At 37.0% G+C, this 12181-nt stretch overlaps 3 protein-coding genes across 7 annotated transcripts in view; 1 reads left to right on the top strand and 2 right to left on the bottom strand.

Annotated features, from left to right (window-relative positions):
- ro60 (Ro60, Y RNA binding protein) overlaps nt 1-12181 on the bottom strand; it is a 489528-nt gene that overhangs the window by 431010 nt on the left and 46337 nt on the right. The window lies entirely within an intron of this gene.
- cdc73 (cell division cycle 73, Paf1/RNA polymerase II complex component, homolog (S. cerevisiae)) overlaps nt 1-12181 on the bottom strand; it is a 56633-nt gene that overhangs the window by 21022 nt on the left and 23430 nt on the right. For 2 of the 5 annotated variants that reach the window (NM_001291396.1, NM_200348.2), the window contains exons 9-10: nt 11904-11982; nt 10351-10415 (exon numbers count right to left, since the gene is read on the bottom strand). In NM_001291396.1, the coding sequence (NP_001278325.1) occupies nt 10351-10415; nt 11904-11982 (144 nt within the window). Of the gene's footprint in view, nt 1-6141; nt 9122-9297; nt 10416-11903; nt 11983-12181 lie in introns of those variants that run through there. The other 3 variants (XR_012385773.1, XR_012385774.1, XR_012385776.1) reach the window with 3 other exon arrangements.
- Nucleotides 963-5881, top strand: LOC101882239 (beta-1,3-galactosyltransferase 2). Its single transcript, XM_017351363.3, has 2 exons — nt 963-1437; nt 3688-5881. The coding sequence occupies exon 2, from the start codon at nt 3746-3748 to the stop codon at nt 4910-4912; it is 1167 nt and encodes a 388-aa protein (XP_017206852.2). The 5' UTR covers nt 963-1437; nt 3688-3745; the 3' UTR covers nt 4913-5881.

The raw sequence follows: 12181 nt of genomic DNA, 5'->3' as shown, positions 1-12181 counted from the left end.
TCCGTATCAGCTGGAAGAATCCTAATCGAAGCATCCCAACCCTTTTAATTTCTTCATATCCTCATAAGCTCTACTAAGGATTACTTTCACACACTGCACTGAGAAGAGTCAAAGGTGTAAGTTGTTGCAGCTACACAGGTCAAACTGCCGAAGTCATCACTGGGCTGCTTTGTCAAGAAGAACAGCAAGATGTTACAAGCGTATATACCTGCCCCAAAATAGGCCCAGTTTGAATATATAGCATTTGAGGCTAGCGAGACAGTATTGTTTGAACATGTGCACAATACAAGCTCTTTTGTCACACCCCCTTCTACTTTGAAATAGGAGATCCTATTCTAATATTGAGCTTCAATCTTGACAGGCGTGTCTAAGAAGAGCTGATATAATCAGCTTTTAATAGATACAACAACTCGCAATGTCATCACACTTCGAAGAAATATTTCCCAAAGTACTTCTCTGAAATAGTTGCACTACATCTTTTGATCTGACACACCAAAACATATTTGGGTCTCGTTTCTCGTCATGCAAGCTCACAGACAAGTCAAAATAGGCCGTTTTGAAGAAAACAACCTAAGCGAAACTGTGCATTCATTTACAATTTTGTACCCACTGGGGGGTGTCCTTGATTTTTGAACACAATTTTACAAATCTGAATCACTCAGCCAGTCAGCAATAGTAAAAAAAAATAAATAACAATAATAATAATGCAAAGAGACACAAAACAGATAAAATAAACCGGTTTAAAAATTTCCAACGATTTTGCAGGTTTACAATCATTTCAGAAATCTTCTGGGAAATGTGTGCCTGCAGTTCAACATCACAATTAAAAGACATGTTGTGAGCACAGAGCATAAGGGAAGATGCTTGCTGAAACGGGTCACACAGAGGAATGGGTGTGTGATGCAGGATGTCAGCAGAGCAACGTGTTCGCATATCTTCACCTCCCTTCCCCCAGCTTCTTTTCTTCTAACGATCAGAACAGCACGGCAGCAGAAAAGGACAAAGCTCCACACAGAATTAAACCGCTGCATGGCAAGAGGAAAGACATTCTGCAAGAAATAGAGCTGGACCACTCTCTGAACAATAAGTCAGCCCTGAAATGTTTTTGCGTTGTGCATCGTTATCATGTCTGACTCATTTTTCGACATGGGAGAGGCAGTTAGAGGTCTAAGAAACTGAAATTACGAATACAGAAACACCAAAAGGAATGGCAAATCACTGAATTGCTTAAAACATTACGTGTGACATCTGCAGAAAGGCTAGCTGCTAAGCAGACGGATATAAAGCAGAGGAGTGGCAAATCATTGGAGAAGAAAGATGTTGGAATGGCAGGAGCTAGCTCCAATGGTTTAGTGATAAAGCAGCACAAAGCATGCATCTACAAAGAGACTGCTGGAGCAGACGATGAGCAACAGTTTTATTCAGACCAAGCGAAAGGTACGTCAAATATTACATTTCCATCGAATACTGATCTAATGCAACTGATTCTTACTAGGAAATCCGGAAATTCAACAAGCACACACACGAAAGCATTCATATATGAAAGCAGTCGTTCTGACGTGTGTCCAACACAATAGATATTAAAATACAAATTCGACTCTTCAACACTGTTGCTATTTTTACAGCTCTCATTAAAGGGACAGTTCACCAAAATGTAAATGATAATTTCATAACATAGTAAATGTAAAAATAAAAAGTAAAGTAAGACTATTTTCAATGAATGAAATAACCCATTTAACATCTCATGTGATCGAATTACATGTTGTTTGATAAGAAATTATCATTTACTGGTAAAAGAATAAAATAGTATTTATGCTAAATAAAATAGGAATAAAAAAGGAATGTTAACTATTTCCCAGCCACCAACTGATTTTTCATAATCTGTGTATTCAAAAAACAAACTAAACAAGTGCTACAATAATGTTTATGCGCATGCAAGTTAACGCAATCGCACATTTAACATCATATAAATATTTCAACAATATTTATAACATCATATTACACATTAAAACAAAAATATATGATTAGAGTCACTTAAAAAAAGTAGGCATATGAATATTGGTATCAAATCAAGTCATCTTTATTTTTATAGTGATTTTACAATGTAGATTATGTCAGAGCAGCTTTACATACAGTTAAAGTGAAAATAATTAGCCCCCCTGAATTATTAGCCCCATGTGTATTTTTCCACTTAATTGTTTAAATGGAGAGATTTATTTCCAACACATTTTTAAACAAGAATTTTAATAACTCATGTCTAATAACGGATTAATTTTATCTTTGCCATGACAGCACATAATTTTTGACTGGATAATTTTCAGGACACTTCTATACAGTTGAAGACTTAACTAGGTTAATTAGTTTAACTAGGCAGGATAGGGTAATTAGGCAAGTCATTGTGTAATGATGGTTCGGTCTGTAAACAATCAGAAAAATATAGCTTAAAGGGGCTAATGATTTTGTCCTTGAAATGGTGTTTAAAAAATTTAAAATTGCTTATATTCTAGCCAAAATAAAACAAATAAGACTTTCTTCAGAAGAAAAATACTATTAGACATACTGTGAAAATTTCCTTGCTCTGTTAAACATCATTTAGGAAATATTTGAAAAAGAAAAAAAAAATTAAAGCGGGGCTAATAATTCTGACTTGAACTGTAGATGAATTAAAGGTACATAAAAAGCCATTACAGTATTTTAAAAATGTGGAATATTCCAGCATATCAGGCAAGCAGGAGAGCAGTGGGAGAATGCAGGTGTAGTTCTATTTAAAATCCAACTGGTCCAGTTTAGCTTAGAAAGCTATTCCAATGCTATTCACCACTGCCATGCAATTGTGTGATGATTGCATCAGTGGTTCTCAGTTCCTGTCCTTGTGCCACACTGTTATAGATAACCAGTGCGATAAATAAACTGTGTTCAGAATTTTAGGGTTTCAAAAGTATTCACTACTCCCTACTAACCTGAACACAGGAAATCTTCACTTCACTTAAGAACATTGATTCAAAAATTTGCACAATGTCAACTTGTGTGGCAAATTTGCACAATGCCACAGCTTTTATAATATTCTGGGTTGACACCAAAAGCAAAATTAAGTATTTGTGCAAGTCGATGCAAATACATGATTACAGGCAAATGTATATTAGGTGGTACATATACACCTTTTTTAATTTGGTGGAAACTAAAGAGTGCCACATACAGCAAACATTTAAACCCAACTCCTCTTCTGAACCATTGTTTATCTGTGTATTTGTATTCAGAGCCAGCAAGCAATGGACTTTTAAAATAATGAGCTTGAGATTGATGAGAATCTATCATGGAAAAGTTTAAAAAAGAAAGTGAACACCAGAAGACGTGGGCAAACACTGATACACCAGGTAGCAGATGGGAGTTTGATACCTTGTTCAAGGGTCTCACCTCTGTCGTGGTATTGGGGTAAAAGGGTGGAATAGCAAGCTGATTATTCACTAACTCCACCTACAATCTCTTCCGAGGCCAATGCTAAAACCTGCGAACTTTAGACCACTCTCTAACCGCTATACCAAGACTGCTCCACCAAACATTAGTCACTTGACTAGGCTTTACAGCTGCCAAAAGTGAAGTACACCAAGCTTGGTTTAATAAATCAACGCATTTAAAACACACTAAAAATATGTTTGCAGTAAATAAGTTTATTTTCTTTTTTGGCAGGACCTTACATATCTGGACTTCCAAAGAGGTAAACAAATCAAATCAGAAATCCAAAGTAATGAGGCGATGGAAGCGGCGGCACAGATACTGCAGTCTTGCTCTTTTCCTCATGGTCCTAGTATTTGTAGGAGGCCTGATTATGCAGGGTCACTGGTGGTCCGGTCAAACAAACCAAGAAAAGCTTGCATCTCAAGGGCCCCAAACTATGAAAGTCTTCAACTACACCATGATGAACCAAAACAAATTGAGAGAGCCTGAAGAGTCTAGCACACCACTAATATCAAGTGAAAATGTCATTTCAGCTTTGGATAAAAGTTTAATGCAGGACTTTAAAAACTCAAACATCAGTTCAAGTGGAGAGATGAGAGCAGAGAGGATACTTAAAGATGAGCCTTACAAGTACATCCACAATGAGCCAAATGCATGTCTGCTGCGGGCTCCTTTCTTAGTGCTTTTGATCGCTGTTGAGCCCAAGAAATCAGACGCCAGGGATGCTATCAGGAAAACCTGGGGCAATGAAAGTTTGGCTGGGGAATTAGGTGTAATCCGTCTGTTCCTCATAGGGGTCAACAAAGACACCCAGAGCAATGGAGGAAAACTACAGCTTTCGATAGAAGATGAAAGCCGACAACATCATGACATCATCCAGCAAGATTACAGGGATTCTTACAAAAACCTTACCTTAAAGACTCTAATGGGAATGTACTGGATCACAAAGTATTGTCCAGAGGCCATGTACGTCATGAAGACTGACAGCGATATGTTTGTCAACACTGAATACCTCATACATCAAATCTTGAAACCCAACGGACAAGAACGGAAGTATTTTACAGGATATCTAATGATGGACTTCTCCCCAAACCGCAACATTCGCAGCAAGTGGTATATGCCACCTGAACTGTACCCGGATAGGCGATACCCCAACTTTTGCTCTGGGACAGGGTATGTCTTTTCAGGTGATATGGCTCAGAGAATATATGTGGCCTCCCTGAGCATACCCAGGTTGCATTTAGAAGACGTTTATGTGGGCATCTGTCTGGCTAAATTAGGAATAAAGCCAGTACCTCAAACAAACAAAAAGGTGTTCAATCACTGGCGAGTGTCCTACTCCAGCTGCAAATACAGCAACCTGGTCACCTCGCATGGGTTTCACCCCAATGAGCTAATCCAGTATTGGAAGCATCTCCAGAACAATAAGCACAATCCTTGCCAGAGAAAAGGGTAGAAGGTTCAAACTGATTCAGTCTTCTTTTTGATGACTACTTTTTTGCCTAATAGAAAAAACTAAAGGGATTCTTTTAGGAGTTGTTGGGTGCTTTCACACTAGCACTTTTGGTCTGCAGCCAGATTCGCTTGAAATCCAAGTACGGTACGTTTAGCTAGTGTGAACGTGTCTTCTGAACTTGGGTGCGCACCTGTGAACCGTACTGGAGTCCGCCTGAAAGAGATGGTCTGGGGAACGATTCGTGCAAACTTTGGTACATTTCACTTTTGATATGAATACAATCGTACTAATTAACGTAACTGAATCGCCAACTGTACAACACACTTTAGTCTTTATATCGTTCAGTTGTTTGTGCATGTTTGTGTACCCCCTACCTTTGTGATAAGCGAGACTGACCCAGTGCAAACAGCAATAATGTCTGCTTGTCACCACCAAAAACGACTTTTGCTGACATAGCTGTGATATTCTGAATGTTTTATAGGTTTTTACGGCAGATAGATGAGAGTAGCTCTCTGTATTTTGGTTCTGGTCACAAAAGCAAAAGAATCAGTAAAAGTAGAATGATATGTGGACCTCTCCATTTTGTTGCTTTGCTTTTGTGGCAGTCACGTAGCAACAGCTGTACACAAAACATCAGCTTAATGACGCAAGCGTACTGGGGACAATCGAACTCAGGCAAGTGAACCAAGTGTGAAAGCACCTTTACACACCAAACTCCAAAGAGCGTAAATCTTTATACCAGTTAGCATGTTTTCTGAACTCACTCAAACACCTTGAATTTTGTCCAGAATTATCTTTCGGGAATGTATGTGTCATAAGATTGTGATCGGTTCCCCAATTGTTTGCACAAAGAAAAAAAAGTGAACTTGTGTTATTTATGTTGGTTTGACATGATCTTGTGTTTTTTTGACAGTTCTTGAGAGAGAACTTAATGTAATACTCAAATGAGAATTAAAGATATGCACATGCTTTGTTTGTCATTGCAAGATTAACCACCAACCTTGTCTGAAAAAGGGGGTGGCAAGAAGCTTTAACTATTTTCATTTTAAAAAGACAGAAACCTTGAGCTTCTGCTTCCAAATGAAATGGTGCATTTGCCACACTGTATAATAAAGTATGAATGGTTTGAAGAGGTTAAACTTGACACACATTAGGGATGCTCAAAATAATCTATCAACTGTGTGTTTGTAACCGATTAATGGTATCAGTTAAACGATAAAAAAATATTATTTATTTTTAGAGTTCGGCTGCATAAGAGGCCAATCGAATGCGCTTTTTTGTGTTAAGAGGGGAATCGTTTGAATGGTTCACTAATGGCTGCAAGTGTTTTGCGTGCAGCTCATCCCAGAGCAGCAGTGTTTGTGTTGTCATGACAACTACAGAGGACTTTTAAGAAACGTGGTTTCTGCTACATTCATTCTCCCATGGTGGGGCGCCACACCAAAATGCATCCTGCCACAGCTACATTACAGCTTCTCATTCAAAACAATCAGTTATTGTTGTTGTTGTTTTTAAAAGCGGGTTATAACTGCACCAAAAACACATTAAAAAGTTAATTAAAACACCGCAAACTTTTCTGTAATCGTAGTAGTCCTGTGCATTATTGATTTAACCCTTTGAGGTTACATGCTGACTTACTGACTGACTGAATAACAGGTGCAAGATGTGTGAAGCCAGCAAACACGACGTAGCAGTTAGGATGAACACAGTTACTATAATTTTAATTTATTTATAGATAAAAGTCTATGGTTCTGCATACAATGACTATTTTGCTGGAGTTTATAGCCGTTTCACTTTACTTCAGGACGCAGCAACGCCGCTCTGTAGGTCTATTGGAGACTATTGGAGAATATTGGATAAATATGCCTAGCAAATCTAATAAATGTTGGAGACACTCACTACATAAACGCACTAAATTGCACTTCAGCAGTGTTTATTTGAGAGAGCACAAGACCATCTGTGCTTGAGCAGCGTATATTTGAGGGCGTGCAAGAGGTTTTGGTATGAGCAGATTTGCATACTTTGTGCATGAAAAGATTTGCATGCTCGTATTACATGAATGCGATCTGGACTTGTAATACTGGGCTCACAACATTTCTCTATTTGTCATTGAAATAACGTTATAGGTACTTGGTAGATTTGTGCAAAAGGTCTGCCCCCACAGCTGGAAAAAAATCCTAGAGGAACCACTGAAGATGGAGGAGAGACTAGTGCTCGTTATTTCAAGTTATTCAGAGCTGTATGACTTTGAAAGTCACACATATCACAAACATCACAATATTATACATAACATGGACAGCAACACTCTTGCACAATTAATACCCTGCTTATTCAGTCGTTTCCTAGTGACATATAAAAAAAAAAAAAAAAAAAAGAGCACCACGCTTCTTTTTTTCGTCAACAAAAAGGGCATTGTGGTGTACCTAACTTTTTTGGAACGGCCCCTTAATGTGCAACTGCAACACACATTTGTTAACTCGCGAGATGATAACGTATAACCACACATGCCTACAGACATATTTGCCAAAGAAGCAAAATGAAGAATATTGCTGTTTGATCAACTTGACAAGTTGATGCCAAACCAGCGCTGATGCTGATAGCCTCCTGGATCTGCGTCTTAATCAACAAATAGGCTTTACCTTTCATTTTGCATTATATAAAGCATGTATGCAAATTAATGCAATATCATGTTTAAGCAACAAAACGGTTTACAAAAAAGTCAACATATGCGCGCGTTGTCATTGTCTTTTCATCAAGCAACACGCGCACTTGAACCGCAAGTGAGAGAGGAACCCATATATCGAGACATAATCTCTAAAATAATGATTTCAATTAAAATGTAAAAAGGTTTTTTTGATAAAATAATAACAGCGGAGCATTAAATAAATGCATATTCTCCATGGAGAAAGCAAAACTTTGTTAAAACAACAAACTTAAGCGCGAGTCTTCCATGACTGCCAGAGGCCCTGTATCACTTCCTTTCTTTCTCTTTTCTTTTAGCTCTTACTTTTTTTCTCTATGATACCAAGCTTCGCCCTCTAATCAAGGACCAGACGTCATCCATGATAAAAGTATTTACTCAGATTGCTGAACTTAATCAACCACAATTTTACTTACTTAATTTATGACATCGTCGCAACATGAGTACTGTATGTTTTACAAAATCTAAATGTGGCAGAGTGAACGTATCTTTGAAAAAACACTGTCTGCAGTAAAGCATCAATGTCATTTTGATTTAGATTTATCTATAATGCCTGATAAAATACCAATGGAGAGCTCAGCACAGCGCTAGCACTGGACTCATTACAGCCGTTACCAGGGAAACAACTATTTCTGATGTTATATAATTTCCCAGGGGGAAATACCACCGCATAATTCACAGTATAATTCTGTGGGAAACACTGCATACTCAAACCAAACTAACAAACTTGGCAAATCCTAAAGTATAAAAACAGGTAAAATATTTGTTTTTAGTCTAAAAACAAAGCAAACAAAAAAATCTTTTGCGGATTTTAATTGGTTAATATTAGCTTTTCGTCAAAGTATGAATATCAGCAAATTTGCCACCAATATGAACATAAAAAACGCATTTAACAGAACATAACACAGACAAAATACTTGAAATGGTGTAATTACGTAGTTGCTTAGCAACCAGATAACCTGTTATTCAGTCAGTAAGGAGAGGTTTTTTTTTTTTGCTAACCATTTTGTTACTGTAAAACTAAACAATGGGTTTCCAGGAGGTTTCTATTCAAAGACTTATTTGTGTGATATATTAGCCACCTCCCATCAGCTCCACATTTGTTTATGCACAGAAATTTTTTATTTGAATCCGGCTGCATGAGCGCTTTCAGTGAGCATCATTAGCTAGGTTTTCATTAACCTATTTTTACACGCATTTAAAAAAAGTAAAATAAACAAATAAAATTGAAGAAAAATGGTTGATGGTAACGCCAAGATGTGCGTAAATTTTGAAAATGCGCATAAACAATGTATTTGCATAACGGAGTAAGATAAACCTTATTCAATACGAAAAGATGCGCATAAACTAATGAATGTGCATTACAAAAAGGTCATGTGATTTTGTTGTAAGAGATCATGTGATGATAAAAATGTGTGTGAATTGACAAACCAGCCTGCTGAAAAATCCAGCTTAAACCAGCCTAGGCTGGTTGGCTGGTTTTAGCAGAGTTTCCAGCCATTTCCAGCCTGGTCTTAGCTGGTCAGGCTGGGAGATGTCCAGCTAAAACCAGCTTGACCAGCCTAGCCAAGCTTGGAGTCCAGCCAAAACCAGCTATGTCCAGCTTAAACCAGGCTGGTCCAGCTGGTTTTAGCTGGATTTGGCTAGTCAGCTAGGACCAGGCTGGAAATGGCTGGAAACCGGCCTGGAAGTGGCCAAAACCCCTCTAAAACCAGGCTGGTGCAGCTGTCGTGCAGCTGTAGATTTGCCTATTTAATTAACTATGACATTTTGTGTTCATCAAAAAGTAAAAAAAAAAAAAATTAATAAATGCATATGAAATAGCGCTTTAAAAAGTGACATCGCGTCTTCAGTTTCGTACTCAGGTGCACTTTGCACTCAAACTCCAAGGGCGCCATGCCAAAGCCCAACTAAACCACGCTTTGGCACAACCGGGCCAGGGCCAGCCAACGGAACTGCGCCTGGGCCTGATTCAGAGCATTCACACTTGTCAAACAAAACAGGAAAAACCCCAGGTCATATTTTGGATAGCCTAGTGTGAGTGCACCCTACAGCCGCCTTTCCACTGCACACGGCATTCAGACATGACTGTCGGAACACGCGCCCTTTTGGCAGTTGCACAGAATTTTCAGTTTTGTTGTGCACCATGGGAGAAAAGCTGATTCTCGCGGTGTCCGAAATAAAAAAAAAAGTGCAAATGAAAGAGCCTTTGTTTTCCGTGAATTCATCCTGGTAGAATGAATGAATAAATGAATGAATACTAGAAACGTATAGACCCTAAAGATTATAGAAGGACTGTGGTGACAATATTAAATAAACAATATTTTTTATTACTCATTTATGAAAAGAAATGTTTCTTTTAATATAGATTTTTTTATTTAAAAAATAACGAAAAAAAAAACAATTTATCATTTCACGCGCAGGAACCTGCTTGGACAACACTGGAATACATCACATCCAGTCGGCCGGTCACATATATCGCAGGAGTTCAAGTGTTTCATGGATTGGCAGCTCGAATCGGATCTGAATTTTTCCGCATACAGAGATAATCGGAACTCCAGGCAGCTCCCGAACTACTAAATAAATGACTCCCGGTCTGTCGCTTGTCGTGTGCAGTGAAAAGGCAGCTTAAGTTAGTCAATGAGCCAATTAGTTATTTCCTCAAAAAATGAAATCCCCCTGCTGTCTGCATCTATAGGATGGTTACTTGAAAAACAAATCCAACTCATGAACTTACCGTCACCGACTTCAGCGTCATACCGTGATAGGTTCCCATAGTGTCAATTTTAAAACCCTCCGTTTCTGTAAAATATAAAATAAAAAAAAATTCACAATAAGGAACCACATATTTACTCTAGTAAGCCTCACTTCTGTGTTTTGAGGCCTCAGTGAGTCAAACAGATTATGATACACTTAGAGGTGCATAAGACGATAACCGTTTTTAAGATATACCGCAGTTTGGAAAAGTCAAGGTTTTAAAACGGTCAAAAACTAGCTGCACTGTTACTAAGATATCTGTACGTTCTTTAATACCTTTTTTCTAGCAGTAAAGATGCCATTTTAATTGTAAAAAAAATCAGTTTTTTTAAACAAATGAAGTGATCAGAAGTCAATGATTCATTTTAATCATTTAGCCTGACATGTTTGCTGCTCCAAAATATTTAAAAGTTTCTCAAAATATTTAAAAGTTCAACTAAAATATATTGTGTATTGTGTTCAAAAAGGAAATAAGCTTTTGTTTTTTACACAGAGAATTAAAAAGAAAAAAAAAATAAGAGCAGTAAACACAATGCCATGAAACTGTGATATTTATATCCAAGGTTATTACACCATCAAAATCTTATACCTGCCGATGCCCAAAGGTGTACTACGTAACCTTTTTTGGTTTAAAATTTTTTTTTTTTTTTGATTGAGGACATTATAAATCTTCAAAACATCACTTTTGCAAGAACGTATTTAGATAACAAATTTATAGATTTCTTTATATTTGATAAAAAAATTAAGCAGATGTTAACTCCAGAGTGCCAGCAATCTGCACTCATAAACCCGCATAGGCATGGGATGATAACCGGTGTTAAGGTTTACCGCGGTTTGGAAAAGTCAAGGTTTTAATACCGCTAAAATGTTCCGTCATATCGTTCCCAAGATATATGTAAGGATTTTAATGTATTTTTTTATGTTTTGTAAAGATGAAGAGAGCATAAAGAATGAAGAGATAAGTCAATAAATTACTTTAACTATTTAGCCTGACATGTTTACTGTAGCAAACTATTTTACTATAAATTTACTATTTATTTACTATAAATGTTTTTTTTTTTAATAAATACCCATCAAAACGAATGAACAGAACTAACAAAGAGCTTTAAGCCATAGCCATATCCCAAAATTTATTTGCTTTTGTTGTAATATTTCCGGTCAATAAACTTTTTGGACCGATGGGTGTTGGGGCAATGTCTTTATAGTCCTGTTTGTCATACATGATACAAATGTAAATGCATTTTAATTCATCTGTAGAGTCTCTTTTTTGTGCTACATCACACAAAAGTAAGATAACAGTCAGATTGATGCATTAGCATTTGCCTTGCATAAACTAAATGTATTTGAACCAAATAGATGATGCTAAAATACACAAAACTTTGTACAATTTCTTCAAATTACAATTTGTATGGTTAGAAGTAAGCTAGCATGGTATTCTTTGCCAGTTTTTTTTTATTGAAAAAAAATATATTGTAAAATTTAAAATGGTAAAAAAAATAAATAAATACTGGTGAAAAATAAACACCAACTCACCCTCTTTCCCTTTGAATCGCTCCTGGTCATATCTGTTGTAGGCAGCTGGGACTGGCTGTTTATTTCTTATTGCTGGATCCTATTGGAATAAAACAAAATCAAAAACACACAATCAATCACCAGACAATTCAAATGCACTTTTTAAACCTGCACAAATTATTGCCTTGCACAGCCAAAAAAAAAAAAAAATATTGCAGGCTCCAAGAATTTTTCACCTACCACTTTCAGAGTAAAGCGTGGTACTGTTTATTTATATGCACAATGCACATGGAACAATA

This window comes from Danio rerio, chromosome 2, assembly GCF_049306965.1.
Source record: "Danio rerio strain Tuebingen ecotype United States chromosome 2, GRCz12tu, whole genome shotgun sequence".
In the NCBI taxonomy this organism is placed as follows: Eukaryota; Metazoa; Chordata; class Actinopteri; order Cypriniformes; family Danionidae; genus Danio; species Danio rerio.
Note: the sequence above shows the minus strand (reverse complement) of the source record. Positions and strands in the feature narration are given on the sequence as shown.